At 34.8% G+C, this 21,229-nt stretch overlaps 1 protein-coding gene across 1 annotated transcript; it reads right to left on the bottom strand.

The window, feature by feature from the left end:
- Positions 1 to 1,304: 1,304 nt before the first annotated feature.
- Positions 1,305 to 21,122, bottom strand: LOC123251529 (transmembrane protease serine 11B-like). Its single transcript, XM_044680809.1, has 9 exons — positions 21,044 to 21,122; positions 18,014 to 18,129; positions 17,863 to 17,930; positions 16,051 to 16,211; positions 13,971 to 14,009; positions 6,520 to 6,709; positions 4,503 to 4,762; positions 2,168 to 2,310; positions 1,305 to 1,466 (listed from the first exon to the last, which is right to left on the bottom strand). The coding sequence occupies exons 1-9, from the start codon at positions 21,120 to 21,122 to the stop codon at positions 1,305 to 1,307; spliced, it is 1,218 nt and encodes a 405-aa protein (XP_044536744.1).
- Positions 21,123 to 21,229: the final 107 nt, after the last annotated feature.

Below are 21,229 nucleotides of genomic sequence, written 5' to 3'. Positions count from 1 at the left end.
TCAGCCCAAGTGAAGCATCAGGATAACATGAGGGTTAAAAAGGAAACAGGTTGTGCCAGATGGGCTAAACCATCACCACCTTGGCCTCTATCTCCATTTAGACTTTCATGGAAGTAGTCCAGGATTCTGAACCTACAGGTCTTTGGAATAGCAATGGGATATTCCAGAGTGCATAGCCAAAAGCAATCTCTGGGGATATATAGTTTGGCATATCCTCCTGAAAAAGGTATAGGAATATCCATTGAAAACCCCCAAAAAGAAAGTGTTTGTCCTCAAAGACTTTACCACTCTCAAACAGTAGAAACTGATATGATTTTTTTATGAGAGAAAATGACATTAAAGAAAAGGCATCTGCTTTGCTGCTTTACTCTAAAGGACACAGGACTTTTTTATCTTTCTTGCAGCTGAAATCTTCTGTATTTGTTGTCTCTGTTAGAATGTGTCTCCTTCAAAACACTGCATCTCTCATTTCTTTCATTTTCAAAATTTTCATTTTCATTGACTCTCTGCCATGCCTGGAATTCTCTCCTTCCTCACATTCATCTCCTGCCCTTATTGGCATTCTTCAGGTGCCAGCAAAAGTCCCACCCTCTTCAGGAAGTCTGTCCTAATCCATGTTAATGCTAATACCTTTCCTCAAAGATTATCTCCAATTTATCCTTCATGTGACTTAATTGCATAGAATTCTTTGCATGCTGACTCTCCTAACAGATAGTGATTTCTTGAAAAGCAGGAACTCTTTTTTAAACTTTCTTTGTAACCCCAGGAGTTAGCACAGTGCCTGGAACATAGAAGGTGATTAAAAAGTATTTGTTGACTTACTAAAAATGCCTGCTCTGTGCCAAGCACATTGCTAGGAATCATAGAACCGGAGAGCTTCAGATACTCTTGAATAATATCTTGTTTCTTTTCTTTACTGAGATTAAACAACTAATCGTTATATGGGCTTGATATATGTGAAATAAAAAAAAGAAATTCAATTGTAAGGAATATTCATTTTGAATCAGAATGTATAACATTAGAAAAAATTTACAAAATATAAATTTAGACAAAGATATTCACTATTATTTGTCACTTTTCTCCTTTGCTTCATTTTCATTGAGGCTTGAAACAATTAAATCATGAAGATTGTCTTTATTCATATAGAAACACATATATATGAATAAGCAATTCTCTAAGCATGATTTCAAGACAAAAATGTGATCATTATTCAGAATTCTGAAGAAATATACACTAAATGTGAATTCTTGATCTCAAGAATTTGTGACTTTCAATAATCTTTGTTACGTTCCACAATTACTTCTTTAAATTCCAGTTTTGTTAGCAATCCAGTCAAGGTAGGAAGCCACTTTAGTGTAGACACCTGGCTTGTTCACTTTACCACATCCTTCTCCCCAGCTCACTACTCCAGTGAGGTACCAGCTACCTATGTGATCAAAAGAAACTAATGGGCCACCAGAGTCAGCCTAAAGAAAGAAAGAAATAAAAATGTTTATCATGCCATGCCTGTTTATTATTTATATCTTCCTTCTACTCTGCTTCTTGTATGTATCTGTGTATTTGCATATAGTTTTTTTTAACCCTTAACTTCTATGTATTGGCTCCTATGTGGAAGAGTGGTAAAGGTGGGCAATGGGGGTCAAGTGACTTGCCCAGGGTCACACAGCTGGGAAGTGTCTGAGGCCAGATTTGAACCTAGAACCTCCCATCTCTAGGCCTGACTCTCAAGCCACTGAGCTACCCAGCTGCCCCTATTTACATATAGTTTAATCCATTATAATGTTAGTCCTTGAGAGTAGGGACTACTGTTATGTTTTTTTTTATCTCTTTTTTACCTCTAGCTATTGATATATTGTAGTAATTTAATAAATACTTATTAAATAGATGGATGGATCAATGAATAAATGCCATGGAATTTCATTTTATACTGCATTTCCAGGGAGTTACCTGAAAGCTCAAGCATCAACAAAGCACTCATTTCTCAATTCATTCTTTAGACTTTCTTCTTTCTTGTCAACTGCCATGCCTATATATGAACACCTTTCTTTTGCCTCTCTGCTACCCCCAACCCTAATTCCAATCCCACTTTGCACATAATCTTCCCTCATTAGAATGTAATTTTCTTGTGGGTTGTACTGTTTTGCTTGTATTTACATTTCAAACTTACCTCACAGGAATCAACTTTCCCACTCATATATCCTGCACATAGCATGGAATCTGTAACCAAACCATGGTATGCCTGTGGGGCATTGCAAGTATCTCTATCAATGATTTTCACAGTTGCTTGTTGAAGTTTCTTTGGATAAGGTCCTAGAAACAATAAATGATGTTATTAATTAGCTGCTCTGAATGAGAGCCAGGAGATGAAAGACATATTTGTATTTTTCTATTCTTGATCTACTCTTGGGATGATTTAAATCTTGAATTCAAGAAGTGATATCAAGAAATGAAATAGTGAATCATGTTTGCTATGTCTCACTCTTCACATCTCTGAGTCAGAAATTAATTAGATTCCAAATTAAGGTCTCTAGACTAGGAATTGATGATTTTTTAAAAAACCCTTCCCTTCTGTCTTGGAATCAATACTGGATATTGGTTCCAAGGCAGAAGAGTGGTAAGGCTTAGGTAATGGGGGTTAAGTGACTTGCCCAGGGTCACACAGTTAGGAAGTGTCTGAGGTCAGATTTAAAACCAGGACCTCTCATCTCTGAGCCTGACTCTTTTTTTTAACCCTTACCTTCTATCTTGGAGCCAATACTTTGTAGAAGTGGTAAGGGTAAGCAATGGGGGATCAAGTGACTTTCCCAGGGTCACACAGCTGGGAAATGTCTGAGGCCAGATTTGAACCTAGGACCTCCCGTCTCTAGGCCTTGCTCTCAACCCACTGAGCTACCCAGCTGCCCCCTCTGAGCCTGATTCTTAATCCACTGAGCCACCCAGCTGCCCCCTGGATGATTTCTTTTGAAGGGGTTTTAGACCATTGTGGTCAAGACCCTCTGCCTTACTATCAAATTGTTGGGCTCATAACTCTCCTCAGACAAGTTTTCTTTTTTTTCTTTTTTCTTTATTGATGTGGAAAAGGTCAGTAGAGAGGAGTAATACCAAGAGCAAGTGAATGATCTTTAAAAGGAATGAATCAAGGGCACAGTTTTGTCAAATAGAAGGCATGCAATTTTCTCTGAGCACTCTCCAGGGGTAAACCAAGTACTTAACTTAATGTAGTTACGTACCACAGCACCTAATAGCCCCAAGAGAAAAAGGACCTCTAAGATAAGAGAAACAACCATAAATGGAAGACATTTAAGAACATCAAACATTTCTCCCTTTCCTTCAGTTGTACTTCATTGCAGAACAAAAATCTTACATATATCCTTCCTTCTCTCCATTAGACTGTAAAAGCTTGTTGACTGGCTGATTCTTTTTCCTAGAGCCAGAGTTCACAGCTTTATAGGGGCCAAACTCTAAGTGCCCTTCTCTGCTTATTTATATATATTGACTGATAGGAACACTGGCATAGACAGGGAGCAAGTACTTTTAGAAGAGTTGCTTCCCAGTCCCACAGAGGATCTGCTCAAATTTCTATATTGTGCTAACAGTTATCTTTCTAAGGACACTCATCTGTACGGATTCACTGAATAGTACTTGGAACTGTCCAGCACCAGGAGCTGGTAGATAATAGAAATTTTGCTTCTTCTCCCATGAGAGTGGAGTCTTTTTTTTTTTTTCAAATTATGTTCCATGAAGTTATTTAGTTTTCATTTATAACTTACCATTCATTGATCCAACCATTCTGGAAGGCAATCTGGAACTATGCCCAAAGGGCTTTAAAAGACTACCAGTCCTTTGATCCAGCCATACCACTGCTGGGTTTATACCCCAAAGAGACAATAAGGAAAAAGACTGCTATAAAAATATTTATAGCCATGCTCTTTGTGGTGTCAAAAATTGAAAAATAAGGAGGTGTTCATTGATTGGGGAATGGCTGAACGAATTGTGGTCTTTGATGGTGATGGAATACTATTGTGTTGAAAGGAATAATGAACGGGAGCAATACCAGGTGAACTGGAATTGATGCAGAATGAAAGAAGAAGAACCAGAAGAACAGTGTACATAGAAACTGATACACTGTGGCACAATCAAATATATTGGACTTCACAATAGTAGCAATGCAATGATCCAGGACAATTCTGAGGGACTTATGAGAAAGAAAGCTAACCACATACAGAGAAAGAACTGTGGGAGGAGAAACCTGTGTTTCCTTGATCACATGGCTCGATGGGGATATGAATGGGGACATAGACTCTAAATGATCAATCTGTTACAAATATTAACAATATGGAAATAGGTCTTGATCAATGATACATGTAAAACCAAGTGGAATTGTTTTTTGGCTCTGTGAGGGGGAAGGGAGTCGGGGAGGGAAAGAATACGAATCATGTAACTATAGAAAAATATTCTTAATTAATTAATTTTTAAAAAACATTTTTTAAAAAAGAACTTACCATTAATACTAAGTTTTCCCCATCCTGTGACAATAGCCCTGTCACCTGCTGTATAATTCTGTGTGGGGTCAGGAAGACAAATAGTACGAACATTCTTTGTAAAAGTGACTTCTTTAGTAAGCTGTACCAAAGCAATATCATCATATTGAAGGCGACTTTGATAATCTTTATGAAGAATAATTTCCTTAATATTTCTTGTCATGTGGGGATGATTTAATGTATTCCCAAAAGTGACAGTCCAATTTTTGATGCCAATAAACCTAAGGACAGAGTTTAATTTGGTTATCTTTAGCCCCTAAATCAAAATTGTATTTCCAGTGTTTATTATTTCATAACATTAAAATTTAGTTTTTGAGATAATCTTGCGTCCATTTTCACACCAATTTACCTCAATCTGTTTTGTCAGCTCTATCTCATATATGCCACATACAAATTCAGTTCCAAACAAAATTCTTCTCACGTTGATGTTTCCATTATCCCCATTGTTTTGCTCTTTCCCACCTCCAGTTCAACTTCCCAAAGTGATTTGCCATTATAAATTATATTTTGCCTGACTAGAATTTTCTTTATTCCCACTCTATCCTTCCCCTATCTCTTCTTAAAATCTTACTAGTTTGTGAAAGTTTTGATCAAATATTACTTTTTCAGTGAAAAAAAAATCTGGTTTTTCAAGATGGAAGTGATCTTTATTCCATCTAACTTCTAGTTTATTCATTTGAATGTACCATTCATTTCATACAAGTGCTACAATCCTATTACCTTTTTTTGCTTTAAATATAAAATTTATAAACATGATTATAAACTCCTGGGAGACAGGATCACATATAATATTATAGAATCTCAGAAAAAAAACTTAAATAGTGACCAGATTGAGGAATTCAAATCAACCTTTTAGAAACCAAGTGCCCAAACTGCAACCTTCATGTTGCATGTGAGCCCCAGTCTCACCCCAGACAGGGGAGGGAGGAAGCACTCCCACTGGGCTACTGGACAGAAGGGCAGGTGATGTGAAAAATGTCCTCAGGCACATATGGAGAGGGGGAAGGGAGGAGCCCCTCTGGCATGCATGCCATAGGTTCATCAACATGGAACTAGAGGAAGAAACATAGATAAGAACACTTGAATCGAGGGACCTGTGTTTAGATACCAGCTACCACTGATTAGCCTGGTGAACCTTGGAGAATTCACTGCATCTCTCTGGTTCTCAATATTTTTATTTGTAAAATCAGGAGGTTGAACTATAATGATCTTCTAATTCTAAATCTATTATTTCTCTTACTTTTTTTGGACTAAACTTGAGAAACTATAAGGAACCACCAGTGAGGAAGTTTCCTTTACCAAGGCAGATTAGCAGCCACTCTGCAACTGATAGCTTTACAATATTATCTGAGTCAATGAGATGTTAAGCTATTTGCCCAGGGTCACAAAACCAGTGTGTCAGAAATAGGACTTGAACTCGGATCTTCCTTACTCCAAGGCCGCACCTAAGAAAATAACCCTGAATTTGTCTATCCCTAGTGATCTTCCAATCTCCGCTTTAAAACCCAATTCATACAAATTGGGTTTTATATATAAAACCCAATTTGTATAAATCCTTTCATATACAAATTTTGATCAAGTCATCTACCGTGTTAGAATACAAGCTCTTTGAGGACATGGGATGTTTCTATATTTTCTTTCCATTCTCAGAGCATATCGAAATATATGGCATATAGTAAAGTCCTCACAAGTTCCTGTTCACTGACTAATTGAAGGAAACATTGTTCATCTTGCATTTAACAATAATGGTAAAAGGTCACATTTCTATAACAAGAAAGCACTTTCATCTGATAACCTTGTGAGAATGCTAGATATTGTATTCCCATTTTATATCTAAGTAAACTAGGTCTCAGAGATAGTAAATGATTTCCCTTCACTCAAAAAGCTAGTAAGTGATGAATCAGAACTTGAATCTATCTCAGGGCTCTAAATTATACCAGACTACTTCCTTGTTCCTTTCTTCAACTGATGAACTTACCTTATAAAACAATGAGCTGCAGACACCAGCCACCTCTTGCTGATCAGGGATGCCCCACACCAGTGGCGGCCATTCCATTTTAGACTGGCTTGCCATGGCCATTCCCCTTCTTTGGAAGGGACTCCTCCCATTATTCTGTTATTTCCTGTTATTAGGTCATCTGATATTGGGCTTAGTTGTCTCCCACAACCTGTCAGAAAGAACTGTCAGTTTATGAACACTCAGAACAGGAGTATCTGATTATACTAATAAACCACTCTTTCCATCAACTGAAAGAGAGAACTGAATTTAAATATAAACAGGGCTATTGAAATTATATAGTGGTACTTTTTTCCAAGGACCTTCATCTCCCATTTTATTTGTTTTTCCTATTTAATAGAATTTTCACTTTCCCCTCTAGCGGCCATTAATATCCTGGACTCTCTTTCCCTCTTTCCTCCATCAGATTAAGCTCACAGGGAACTCATTCACATTAAAGTTTGATCAGACTCAGAAGAGACGTTGGAGGGCACATTAGATATGGTAGAAACATTGAGAAGCGATAGCCTGTCATCTTAGAGTTTGTGATGAACAAGGGTATGAGAGCCAGGCATAGTTTGAAGCCTAGAATATAGAAAAGATTTCACAGGGTTTGGGGGGGAGGGCAGGTAGACTCTTAATGTCTCAGATTCTAAAAGGAAACTTGAATCATCAGATATGTAAGAGTCTCAAGAATGAAATTTTAGTGATATAAACAGAGGTATTCCAGTTACTTTTAATGAACTCCTTTAAATTAGTACCCAAAACTAAACAGAATACTCCAGAAATGATCTGACCAGGAAAGAGTACAATGAAACCATGTACTCCCTTTCTAAACACAAGACCCAAGAGGAGCCTAAAACGGTAAATAAGAAAAAAGAAAATTTAATGACTCAATAAGGTCAAACTATGCATATCTACATGGAAAGAAGATATCTGTAATTATTAAACTTTATTCTTGGTAGTGGTGCAGGAGAAAGAGTTACTTAGAGGGTAGAGAAATAAGCTGATTATGATGATATGATGTGTAAAAAAAATCAAGAGGTGAAAAAGAGGATTGCACTGAGAGAAAAGGGAAGGGAAAGATGGAATGAGATAAATTACATAACATAAAATAGCATGAAAAATTATTATAGGTGAGGGGAGGTTGAGAGTATTGACAGGCAATGCTTAAGCTTTAATCTTATCATTACTGGCTCAGAGAGGGAATGACAACCATACTCATTGGGGTATAGAATTCTACATTACCCTACAAAGAAGAAATAGACAGTAAAACTATACTAGTTGGGAGACTTCAACTTCCCCTTTTAGATCTAGATAAGTCAAACCAAAAAACATAAATAAATAAACAAGAAAGAAGTAAAAGAAGTGAATGTAATCTTAGAAGAATAGAACTAATACATCTCTGGAGAGAACTAAATTGCAACAGTAAGGAATATATCTTCTTTTCAGCAGTACATGACTCCTGCACAAAAACTGACCATGTATTAAAACATAAAAACTTTACAACCAGATTCAGAAAAGCAGAAATAATAAATGCACCCTTTTTAGATCATAACTCAATAAAAATTATAATTAATAAAGCTCCAAGGAAAGATAAATAAAAAATTAATTGGAGACTAAATAATCTAATACTAAAAAAAAGATGAATAAAAGAACAAATTTAAGAAACAATCAATAATTTTATTAATGAAAATGACAATGAGGAGACAATATATCAAAATTTATGGGATATGGCCAAAGCAATACTCAGGGGGAAACTTATATCTAAAACATATATCAATAAAAATAGATCAATGAACTGGGCTTGTGATTAAAAAAAACTAGAAAAAGAACAAATTAAAAATCCTCATTTAAAGATTAAATTGGAAATTATTGAAATTAAAGGAGAAATTAATAAAATTGAAGTTAAGAGAACCATTGAACTAATAAATAAGACTAGGAATTGGTTTTATGAAAAAAAATTAATAAAATAGACAGTGTTGGTTAGTTTTTATTTTTTAAAAGAAGGAAAATAAAAAATCAATATCAAAAATAAAAAGAATGAATTCACTACCAATGAAGACAAAATTAAAGCATACATTAAGAACAGTTTTGCTTAATTATATGTCAATAAATTTGACAATCTAAGTGAAATGGATGAATATTCACAAAAATACAATTTTCCCAGATTAGCAAAAGAGGAAATAGAATCCTTAAATAGTTCCATATCAGAACATGAAATTGAACAAGCTATCAATGAACTTAATAAGAAAAAATCCCCAGAGCCAAATGGATTCACAAGTGTGTTCTATAAAGCATTTAAAGAACAATTAATCCCAATACTCCATAAACTATTTGGGGAAATAGGCAGAGAAGGAATCCTACAAAATTAGTTTTATGAAACAAACATGGTACTGTTACCCAATCCAGGAAGAACAAAAACAGAGAAAGAAAATTATAGGTCAATTTCATTAATGAACATAGATGCAAAAATGTTTAATATCTTTAAATACATATTAGCAAGGAGAATACAGTAATATATCACAAGGATCATTCACTATGACCAGGTAGGATTTATACCAGGAATGCAAGGCTGGTTTAATATTGGGAAAACTATCAATATAATTGAACATATCAATAACCAAACTAACAGAAAGCTCATGATTATCTCAATAGAAACAGAAAAACCTTCAACAAAATACAACACTCATTCCTAATAAAAACATTTGAAAGCATAGGAATAAATGGATCATTCCTTAAAATGATAAATAGGTATAAATGGAGATTTTTGAAACTTGGTCTTCATCCCTCATAAGTCCTTAGTTTTCCCAAAATTCCCTTTAATCTCTCATGTGCCTCTACATTTGCATGGTCACATTATTGTTTTATAGTTGGCTGTAACTCCTCCTTTTCTCTTTTTGGTTCCTGGAAGCAAGCTGGCTAGTACCTTTTAGTTAGTCTCTTATGTTAGTTTTATTATTAATAAAAACTTTATAAGATATAATATTTAGTTATTGAATGTTAATTTTTAATCTCCACAAGTAATATAAACCTAAACTCTTCAGCAAATATCACTTTCAATGGGGATAAATTAGAAGCCTTCCCAATAAGATCAGAAGTGAAGCAAGGATCCCCATTATCACCCACTATTATTTAATATTGTATTAGAAATGCTAGCTTTAGCAACAAGGAAAGAAAAAGAAATTGAAGTAATTAAAGTAGTCAATGAGGAAACTAAACTATCACCCTTTGCAGGCAATATGACAGTATACCTGGAGAATCCTAGAGTATCAATTTCAAAACTAGTTGAAATAATTAATAACTTTTGTTGCAGGATACAAAATAAATCCACATAAATCATTATCATTTCTCTACATTATGAACAAAGTCCAGCAGCAAGAGTTAAAAAGAGAAATTCCATTTAAAATGACTCAAAACAATACAAAATATCTGGTAAACTTCTTGCCAAGGCAAACAACAGAGTTCTATGTCACAATTACAAAACACTTTTCAAATAAATAAAGTCTGATCTAAACAATTGGGAAAAAATTATTTACTTATGGACTGGTCAAGCTAATATAATAAAAATGATAATCTTACCTAAATTAATTCATTTGTTCAGTACCATACCAATCACACTACCAAAAAATTATTTTATAGAACTAGAAAAAGTAATAACAAAATTCATATGGCAGAACAAATGGTCAAGAAAATGAAGGTAATTAAAGAAAAAAATGTGAAGGAAGGCGGCGCAGCAGTATAAAATCTCACACTGTACTATAAAGCAACAATCATCAAAACAATATGGTCCTGATTAAATAATAGAATAGTACATTAATGGAGTAGATTAGATGCATAAAATACAGGGGTAAATGACCTTAGCAACCTAGTGTTTGATAAACCCAAAGATACCAGCTTTTGGAATAAAACAAAAACTGCTGGGAAAATTGGAAAGCAATATGGCAGAAGCTAATTATAGATCAATATCTCACATCCTTTACTAAGATACGGTCAAATTGGACATATGATTTCTATATAAAGAGTGATGCCATAACTAAATTAGGGGAACACAGAATAGTTTACCTGGCAGATCTTTTGAGAAGGAAAGGATCTATGACCAAACAAGAGATAGAGAGTATTATAAGATATAAAATGAATAATTGTTGTTATGTTAAATTGAAAAGCTTTTGTACAAAATTAATCTAAGCAAGATTAGAAGGGAAACAACAACCGGGGGGAGGGGGAGATTTTATAACAAATCTCTGATAAAGGTTTAATTTCTCAAATGTATAAAGAACTAAGTCAAATTTATAACAATACAAGCCATTCTCCAAATGACAAATGGTCAAAAGATATGAACAAGCAATTTGTAAATGAAGAAATCAAAGCCATCTATAATCATATGAAAAAAACATTCTAAATTGCTCTTTATTAGGGAAATGCAAATTAAAACAATGCTGACATACCACCTCACACCAATCAGATTGGCTAATATGGCAGTAAAGGAAAGTGATAAATGTTGAATAGAATGTGGCAAAATTGGGACACTAATGCATTGTTGGTGAAATTGTGAACTGTTTTAACGACTCTGGTGGGCAATTTGGAACTATACCCAAAAGGCTATAAAATTGTGTATACCCTTTCATCTGGTAATGTTACTACTGGGTCTGTATCCCAAAAAGATAATAAAAAAGGGGGGAAAGGGCCTTCTTGTACAAAAATATTTATAGCAGCTCTTTTTGTAGTGGCAAAGAATTGGAAATTGAGGGGATGTCCAGCAATTAGAGAATGGCTGAACAAACTGTGGTACATGTTGATAATGGAATACTATTGTGCTGTAAGAAATAAGTAAGATGATTTCAGGAAAAAACTGGAAAGATCTATGGGAACTAATGCAAAGCAAGATAAGCAGAATTGGAAAACACTGTATGCAATAACAGCAATATTGGATGATGATTATCTGTGAAAAGTTGACTACTCTCAGCAATGCAATGATCTGGGACAATCCTGAAAGACTTATGGCAGAGAATGCTCCACCTCCAGAAAAAGAACTATTGAAGCTATCTTTCACATCAGTGTATTTTTGGTTTTATTTTGGGGTTTGGGTTATGTATGACTTTGTTCTAACAACAGTGACCAATATGGAAGTGTATTTTGCATGATGATAATTTTTTTAATTTAAAAAAAAAAAAGAAAGGCAAGATGACAAGAGTGTAAGTGCTTACTCCGGGCCAGACACTGCTAATCATTAAGGATTAAAATACAAACCAAGAGAAATATTAGCCCCTTTAAACCAGTGATGGGCAAACTTTTTAAAGAGGGGGCCAAAGGAAAGGAAATGCTCATCTGTCAGTTTGTTTCTAAGGTAACTCTTTCAAAGTTTCATTGTATTGTATCCTACTCATTGTATTCATCAGATTAGGAATAATGTTGCGCAGCCGATAAAACATTTCAGGGGGCCGTAGTTTGCCCATCACTGCCTTAAACAGTTTATATTCTAATTAGAGAAATTAACACACAAAAGAGAGCTGAAAATCAGAGAGGAGGGATTCAGAAGTAGAGCTATTAAAGAAATGAAACTTAGCTGACAAAAAACAGTTTTCAAGCACTCTGAAAGGGAAAAAAGGTAATTGTGAAGAGCCCAGTTGTATGGTGGGTGCCAGATCCAAACTAAGTTTAGTAGTTTAGGGGGGAGAATGGGTGTGGGAATAGATTGCTAGTGTAATAGGAAGAATGCTGATTACATATATTTAGATCTAGTCTTTATGGTTAAGAAGGGCAAATATGGTGTGATAGTATAGTTAAATGGCTTCTGAATTTATTGATTAGATCCAAAGAGTATCTGATTTTATCACAAAGTCTTAGTAAAGGGTCTGGAACAAAGTAGGCTTTTAATAAATGCTTAATAATTGATTAGTTTCTAAAGCAGTGGTTCTTAACCTTGGGTTCATGAACTTATTTTAAAAAATATTTTGATAACTTTCTCAGTGTAATTAACTTCATTTATAATCCCATTTTAAAATGTTGTTGGGTATTTTAAAACATTATGAGAAGGGATGAGGTTTCACCAAACTTTCAAAAGTGGTCTACGACATAAAAAGGGTTAAGAAATCCTGCTCTAGTGAAAACTCACCCAAATAATTTTTTCTTTGCCCTTTTCTTTGCTCAATATATTTGCTGATGACTTAAACAAAAGCATAGGTGGCATACTTTTCAGATTGATAGGTTATACAAAGCTATGATGGATTTTTAATATTGTTAATGACAGAACTTAGATGCAAAATTATGTCAAGGCTGAAATGGTGAGCTGATAAAGAGAAGATAAAACTAAATGATGATAAATATGAAGCCTTATACATGGAATAAAAAATCAACTACATAATTACAAAATAAAAATGTATCTAGAAAAGCAGTATATGCTTTAAAAAAGACATAGGAATAAGATTGGAGTCAGCAATAGATAGTGGCAATCAAAATCACTCACATGACTTGTGACTACAATAATAAAAACATAGTATTGCAAGAGATTTGCTGATAATTTCACTCTATTCTCTCCTAGTCAAATAACATCGCAAGTATTACATTCATTTCTATGTACCACATTATCGAGAGGGAATTAAAAAGCTGGATTGTCTTCAGAGGTGTGTAATCAGTCTAATGAGAAGAAAGTAATCATGCCACAAGGAGGCTGGTTGAAAAATCTCAAAAATGAAATAGTGACCTCAAAGGAGGTAAAAGGATTATTCTAAAATGGGTATTCATAATTGAAGACATAATCATTTGCAGTGTCCTATAAAGTTTACTGTTATCTCATATGCTTTAATCTTTTCTCTCCATAACTTGCCTAAGGACAGAGAATATGCATTTTTTAACAGCATGTAGGACAATGTAACTGTATAATAGTATAATAATTACTTATTGGTTGTTTGTTTAATTCAGAATCTCTAGAGATGTATTGTTCATTTGTTGTGTCTGACTCTTCATGACTTCATTTGGGGATTTTCATCATTATTCTCTATGACCATTTGTTTTCTTCCCCCCATCCCCAAGACTGTTGAACATTAATAGGGAAAATTATGAAGGTTCATTGACTAATTCTACTCAAAATGGTTATCATTTAGCCACACTTGGGTTCTTGTTGGTATTTCACACTTCACTACTCCATGTCTCCCTGACTTTCCTTACAGTTTCAAATATTTTTTTATTTTTCTCAACTCCCAACTCTATTATCAATCTAGACACTCGAGCCAATAATTTTGTCACTTAATGGAGTTGTTTGAGAATGGAGTGGTTCATCCTTTATACTAAGTCCCTTGGTACATCTGTGAAAAATATTACTATATATCATATAGGGTGAATTTTAAGAGGATTTAGAAAAAGTGCTTAACATGTATCTGTATATATACATTTTCATGCAACTTATTTTTTCATTGTAATGTTTATAAACTTACAGTTGATAGTAAGATTTTTAGCATCTTCTTTACTGATCTCTGGAATGAAAAAGGTAAAGCATAAAGTTAACCAAAAGATTTATATTTTATCAAGAGACTAAAGTTAGTCAAAGAATAGAGCCATAACTAGGATAGGATAGCTAAGGTTTTTCCTTTGGCATTGACCTCCAGAGGGAAAACATATTTTCTTCCCATAGTGGGCTGGAGACCAAGGTCCCCAAGCCTTCTAATGGCCTTTCCATTTTAGAGAGTTGGGGGAGATGTGGACCAGGATGTGGTAAGGCCATGCCAAGGATGAGGAAGGCAGGAAGTATTGTACCCTGATCAGATTTTCTTTCCTAGGACTAACTTAGACTCTCTTTTCTTTACCCCACTCCCTCCTTCACTTCTCCACTCAACTGAATTTTCCTCAGTTACCAGAATTCTTAGTTATGGATCTGATCAGGATTTTAACATTTTTGGAGCCTAATTACATAGACCTCACTCAATCTAAATGTTTGAGTGTATTAATCTTTCATTTCTTTTTGATTTAATACTATTCTATCCTATTATACAATGATCAATTTTAAAAGTCCACTGATTCATTATTTTTCTATGCTACCAATAGGACAGGATATGAAAATAAAACTAGTTAGTTTTCCTAAATATGAGTTGATTTGATGAAATGTTTGATGTCAAAGGAGGCTATAATTAACCTCTTTGAGGTCCCTCACAGCTCTATGGTTATAATCCTATGTGTATGACTGCATTGTGGGATGTGTCATTCCACTCTGCAATTTCAATGACACAGGGATGTAGATTGCCATAAGATTTTATTTCTTCTCTAACCCCTATTATTGTGGAAAACTGAGATTTGATTAAATAATAAGAATACATTTCAGTTATTACAAAGATTTTGTTTTATTTCTTTTTTTTTTAAAGAGGGGAGGTGAGAGGGTAATAAAATGGATCTATTAAAAATATTTTTTAAATTAAGGAAATGTACAATTTAATCCACAGCAGTAGATGAATATATTTTTGGATAAGAATGATTGGCTGTGACCTTCTTGCTAAAAATGGTACTTCCCTTTCATAGAATTACTGAGTTTAGTTCTTCCATTCCATTCATTAGGAAAGGAAGGCTAGAACATGAAAGAATACTACTATATTTGATATCTTTAAGCACTGAGGAGAAAAACTTTCAAGTTCCCCTTAACTAAATATTACCCCCAGTTGGGGTATTATTGCTCGCTTTAGATGTAGTCTACTGGGGAGCCAATTGTTGCTGTCATCTCAGTGTCAGAGTAGGTCATAGTGGCTAGCTCTTAAACTCTCAGTTATTCTGCCTTTAGCTTTACCAGACAGCCAAGAGATCCACTTTGATTTCAAGGGATATCAAGAAATAGCATTTAATCATAACACTTTACCCTCTTACAGCCTTTCACCCAATAGAAGTTCATAATAATAATCATTTGATGTGATAAAAGCTAACATTTACAATGTACAAACTAATTATTCTTTAGGGACTTCTTCCAGTCTTTTTATTTCCAAGAGATGGTAACCCTCACTACCCCTGGAATAGAAATATTCCCCATGTTCTCCCCCAACAAAAAAACCCAGCTCCCTCAAATCCAGAATCACTAGCAAAACCTAAGGGAAAGGGAAGATGCTTCAAGTTGAAAGTTGAATGACTAAATTATCCATCTTCCAACAAATAACCTTCCCCTAATTTCGCATTTACATAATCTCTCTTTCCCAATCTACAAAGCATTCATGTCCTCTATATTTTTGATTGCTTCAAGTCCTCTAAACCCATCTTCCCTCCACTTCCTTCTGATGGGAATCAGCATAAGATTTTAGGAAGTTCATTGACTGAAGTATATTTTTTTCATAAACAAATTCCTTAAGTTATCATTGCTTCTAATGATCTAGAATATTGAGGATTAGGGAATGATGATTAGATATTATTAGATATAGCTAATAGTACTAGAAATTAGATATCATACAAAATGTTTTGTGACTCTAAATGCACTACAAAATGCTAATTAGTATTACTGTTACTAACATTGTTGTTGTTGTTATGATTAAATAAATTAAATACCAAAAAACTTAAGAGAAGAGGGGTCCATGAACAAAGATTTTTTGTTTTCTTTTAGCATCTGATGTAAGATACTTCTAAGGCTTCTCTGTATGTTATTCTTCTTTTTAAGATTAGATTTAAATACCAGCAAAATTTTAGCCGTTGCTCCGTTGATCTCAGAACTAGAAAAAATAGGAATAGTTCAATATGTTGATAATAATACTTTTTCATTCTTTGCTGTGATACCTCTTGATCTCTAAGTTTTTATGGATTTACACAATCTCCCTTATTTGAATCATGAAAACCTTTATCAACTTCAGATTTACAACAAAATTTTTAAACAAAAGAATTTATGCTATCCATGCCCAATGTCTAGTTGGTTTTGTCAACTTCTGAAGAAGCTGAGGAATGTCATATATTGAAGGAAATGTAATTCAGGAATTAGAGTCAAATGTGAATATTGCAAATAAATGAACTGATATGAGAGGGCTAGGCAACAGGCTGCAAAAACTAATGAATGGGGCAGCTGGGTAGCTCAGTGGAGTGAGAGTCAGGCCTAGAGACAGGAGGTCCTAGGTTCAAACCCGGCCTCAGCCACTTCCCAGCTGTGTGACCCTGGGCAAGTCACTTGACCCCCATTGCCCACCCTTACCAATCTTCCACCTATGAGACAATACACCCGAAGTACAAGGGTTTAAAAAAAAAACAACTAATGAATGGTGATGCTATTATTTTAGATATTGTCCATAATAATCATTTTAAAAGAGAAGGACTTAGTAATTAACACTTAAGTATAATACACATAATCATTCCAGTGAATGAAGGTTTTGCTGTTAATTCATAATAACCCCAGAATTGGAGATCCTAGGCCAAAAGTGCTATCCTAAACCTGAATGACCTATTCTGTCCCATAACTATTGCTGTGGGTCAGTTCTGTATTTTAGGATACAGAAAATCCTATTGTGGGGAATGAATAGTTCCTAACCTCATTTTTCCTAAGTCCCCCTATTTAAAAATCCATATAAAAATACATGTATAACTTAGATCAAATTGCTTGCCAGCTCCAGAAGGTGGGAGGGAAGGGTGAGAAGAAGACTATTTGGATCATATAACTTTGGAAAACTTATGTGGAGATTTATTACATGTGATTGGTAAGATAAAATAAAAGTAATTCTTCCCAAAATAAATAAAATAAATATCCACTGGTTGCTATTCTCCTCACCAATACTGGAGACCAATGGAATGAAGGATATCCAAAACCATCAGATTTGTCCAAAAGTAGAATGGACTGCCTTGGAAGATAAGAAGTTCTCTATCATTATAGAACTTCAAACAGAGACTAGATGATGACTTTTCAGGCGTGTTAAGTTGGGATTGCCTTTTGGACATGGGTGGGACTAAAATGACAACTGAGGTCCATCTTGACTCTTTTTTATTCTGAGTCTAAGGGATGAAGGTATTATTGTGACTTTAGGGAATGTCCTGAGATTATGTCAAATGTTCCTCATTGTGATGTGATAGGAAGAATTATTAGAATCCAAATTACTCTCTCTACTATGCTTTACTCACTCTGGCTGGCTAATGTTTTTCTGCATGCAAAGGGGGAAATGGCCCAATAACATTATGCCATTGAAGAATACTGTTTGTTTTCTACAGGATCTTGGAGTATAGGATCTAATGTAAATTGTTAACTAAAATGTTAGCCTCTTGTTTTACTTTAACTTGGTAGCTAGTGAGCTCCCCACCACTTCAGGCTACATAATCACTCACTGGAAATGGTCTCCTCCAAATCAAAGAATCTATGCTTCTCGTTATTAAAAAAAAATGACTTACGATAGACGGATGAGTTGTGACAAAATATACTCTTTGGATATAGGAGAATTATAAAATGCATTAGATATCTGTTAAGAAAAAAAATCAACAAACAAATTATGTTATTATACTCACATTTCAGAGAATGTAGAATGAAGTAATTCTGACTTACCAGAATCTCTATGTTTTTTATCAGATCTCTGCTTCCCGGAGAAGCTATTTTTTCACAGTCATAATCGTGTGGGGCATCAGCTACCTTAAAGCTAACTTGGTAATAGTGGGTCTTCTCTGTAAAAAAAAGAAATCTTCAAAGAAATGCATAGCTGAAAGAGATCCCCAGCTTCAAACAATAATATCTAGAATTGCAAATTTAGAGCTAGAAGGTACTTTTGAGGTCATCTTGTACAACTCTCTCACTTTACAGATTAAGAAACTGAGGCCCAGAGAAATTAAGGAAGATAACTAAAGTCACACAGATAGTTAAATGACAGAATGTATATTTTAACCTAGGTCTTCTGACTCTAGATAAGGATGCCTCCAATTAGAAGTTGTTTTTTAACAAGTAAAAGCGAAAGTTGAATTTAGCCACTGTCTCCTAGCATAACTTTTTTAAATTTTTTTAAATTTATTGGGGGGGGCAAATTTTATTTAATTCCTAGCATAACTTTTGAGGGGGAAAAACCTAGAAATTAATTTATTTGCGCCTCTTCATTGGGATTCCTTACCCAAATTATCCTGACCTAATGACCATCCAACTTCATACTATTATGTAAGCAGGAGTATAAGGAGAATTCTTTTCCTGATTCTCTCTCTTTTCAGGAAGCATCCCATCTTCCCAGTGTAACATCACTATCACCACCCCAACATACATTGTTCGATGCCACAGAAACATTTTCCTACATTTCTTTGTTTAGAGGCTGTATGCGGTACCCCATTACCATCAGCATACTACTACCAGGCTCCATAATATCCTGATTCTCAAGCCCAAAGTATCCACTATCTGGTTCAATCATCTTACCCATATCATGTAAGGCGGTCGTGTGGGTGCTGTTTATTGTTTTGCCTGTGTGAACTATGTGTGTCATTATGAGTCTGTCTGGATATGGCTCACAGGGAGGCAAGACTAGATATCCTTAGAGATTTTATCTTTTCTTTTTTCTATTCTGGTTCCAAGTGATACTGATTCCTGCCAGGAAAAGAAGCAGGAGGTTTGGGCCAGGAAATGGACTCTCCTCAGAGAGATGGGGTACAGATCTAAAGTTATATCTTTCTGCTTATTTCTAGTCAAGGAGAGATTTTTTTTTATTCAAGCTGTACTTCTCATCATTAATCCTAATTGGAAAGGAGGACTTCATGTTTAGATATATGGCCAAGGCTTGACCTCCTTCCTAGCAGATACTATTTCCACAATGAATACACTTAGCAAATAAATAGTCAATAGAAAAATGGTATATAGCAGAAATAATAATAATAATAATAAATAAACCCTCTTATCCAAAGAAATAGCAAAGAGAAATCGAAAAAAGTGTGCATATTAGATTACATAGCAGACAATACACAGAATGAATGAGTTCTTTCTTTGGGAGTAAAATAACTCAGCTCAAGCTTAAATCTCTCCTAAAGGGAAATTCCCCAAAGTCTCTAGTGGAACTCTGAGAACACAGGCATGAATAGAGGATGCCAGCTCCTCTGCAAATCAGCTTCTTCCCAGAGTCTTTTTCTCCATTCGGGAACTGAAAAGAGCTAAGAAAGGTGCATTTTCTTTCAAAGCCAGAAACCAGAAGAGAAGAAGTAATAAAACATCTTTTCTCTCTAGCTCTTACTAACTCTCCCTTCTTACACAAACATGGAACATTGAATAACTAGTCTCGAACTATGAGGAAAAGCCCATGTAACTGGTCCTTTGAGTCAAGGGTTATGCTAATATCTAATGGAAAAGAGAAAGGTGCTGTGCTAACTCCTAGAAATCCAGACTTTTAAAAATGTCAATGTCTTATCCTTAAGAAACTTTCAATATCAGAGAAGGGGGAAGTAATACACAATCTGCAAGTCAAAATGTGTTCATGAAACACCTACTATGTAGTAGGCATGGTACTAAATGTTGGGGATACAAATGAAGTTAAAAGGCAGAAGTTTGTACATTCCAAAGAAGATGCAGCAAAGGAGAGAAGTAAACCAACTGCTCAAGAAACATTTGAAGAAGGCAAGAATATTTTAGGCCAAGGGGTGCTGGGCTCCCCAATAGTACCTGAGCTGGCCTTTGCATGGGGAGGTTGAGATTGTCTACAGACAAAGATGAGGAAAAAGTGCATTGCAAGGATGAATATCTCAAGACAGGAGGGTGTAGGACTAAGATCAGGAAACAGCTATTAAGTAGTATGAAGGGGGGAAACTATTTCTGTGAAATAAGGTAATAATTTCAGGAAATGCTTGAAGTACCTTGAGGTAATACAACACAAGGAGGCAGCATGGTATTATGAAAAAAGCACTGGATTCCGAGATGAGACATCTCCATTTCAATCTTGGCTCCACTCTGTTATTTTTATGGATTTGAATAGGTCACATGAGTACTCTAGGCTTTAGTTTCCTCATTTGTAAAAACTGTTTGACTATATAAGTTATGGTTCTATAAAGTCTAGGGTATTATAAAAATAGCCTTCAAGAAATTATGCCTTGACCTTTTGCCAATCTATCGGGGTTTCAGATTCTGAGAATTTCATTCAATAATGGTGATATGTCCTTTAGTAAATCTCCATTTTACACAGCATAAAAAATACATGTATGATATATATTTACGATGTGCAATAAAGATATAAGAATGTAGGAAATAGGTTGATCATATTTTCTGTCATATTAGGTCTAGAAAACAGTTTGACTACAACCATCTATGCAGGATCGTTAATGGCTATTTAATGTTCCCATTGCAATCTTGGTAATTCCATTTCTCCCAAACACTCATCCCTGCCACATCCACTGGCAACCATATAGTTGCATAGCCTATTAATGGTGGTGTTTTATAACATAAACTAGAAAAAGAGTAGATTAATCTTACCAACCCAGGCTATTGTTTTTTTGGTAAACATACTGTTATGAAATAAATATTATAAACAATAAAATGAAATTTTCTAGAATATAACAATTTCAAAAGGGAAAGTAGAATGGTCACAAACTGAAAGAAGTTAAAAACATAGACAACACTAACCAAATGCCAGAAAATGAACAAGGAGACCAATGGTCACTCCCAAGATCACTAGAGTTCCAAGTAAGATAAGAACAATCATCCATAATGGCAAAGATCTCCTTTGGGAAGCTGTACCTGTACTGTGAAAGAGAAGGAAGATGCAAATCAGATTAATAGTCAGGCTATTCCTAATTTATTTTCCTAGCT

This window comes from Gracilinanus agilis, chromosome 6 (assembly GCF_016433145.1).
Source record: "Gracilinanus agilis isolate LMUSP501 chromosome 6, AgileGrace, whole genome shotgun sequence".
NCBI lineage: Eukaryota > Metazoa > Chordata > Mammalia > Didelphimorphia > Didelphidae > Gracilinanus > Gracilinanus agilis.
Note: the sequence above shows the minus strand (reverse complement) of the source record. Positions and strands in the feature narration are given on the sequence as shown.

What these genes read in the sequence shown, in the direction of transcription:
- LOC123251529 (XM_044680809.1), bottom strand. Translation starts at nt 21,122, where the DNA reads ATGATTGTTCTTATCTTACTTGGAACTCTAGTGATCTTGGGAGTGACC. An exon ending in GGGAAAACTTAGTATTAATG is followed by an intron (nt 2,311 to 4,502) that starts GTAAGTTCTTTT and finishes TATTGTTTCTAG; the next exon opens with GACCTTATCCAAAGAAACTT. An exon ending in GGAAAGTTGATTCCTGTGAG is followed by an intron (nt 1,467 to 2,167) that starts GTAAGTTTGAAA and finishes TTCTTTCTTTAG; the next exon opens with GCTGACTCTGGTGGCCCATT.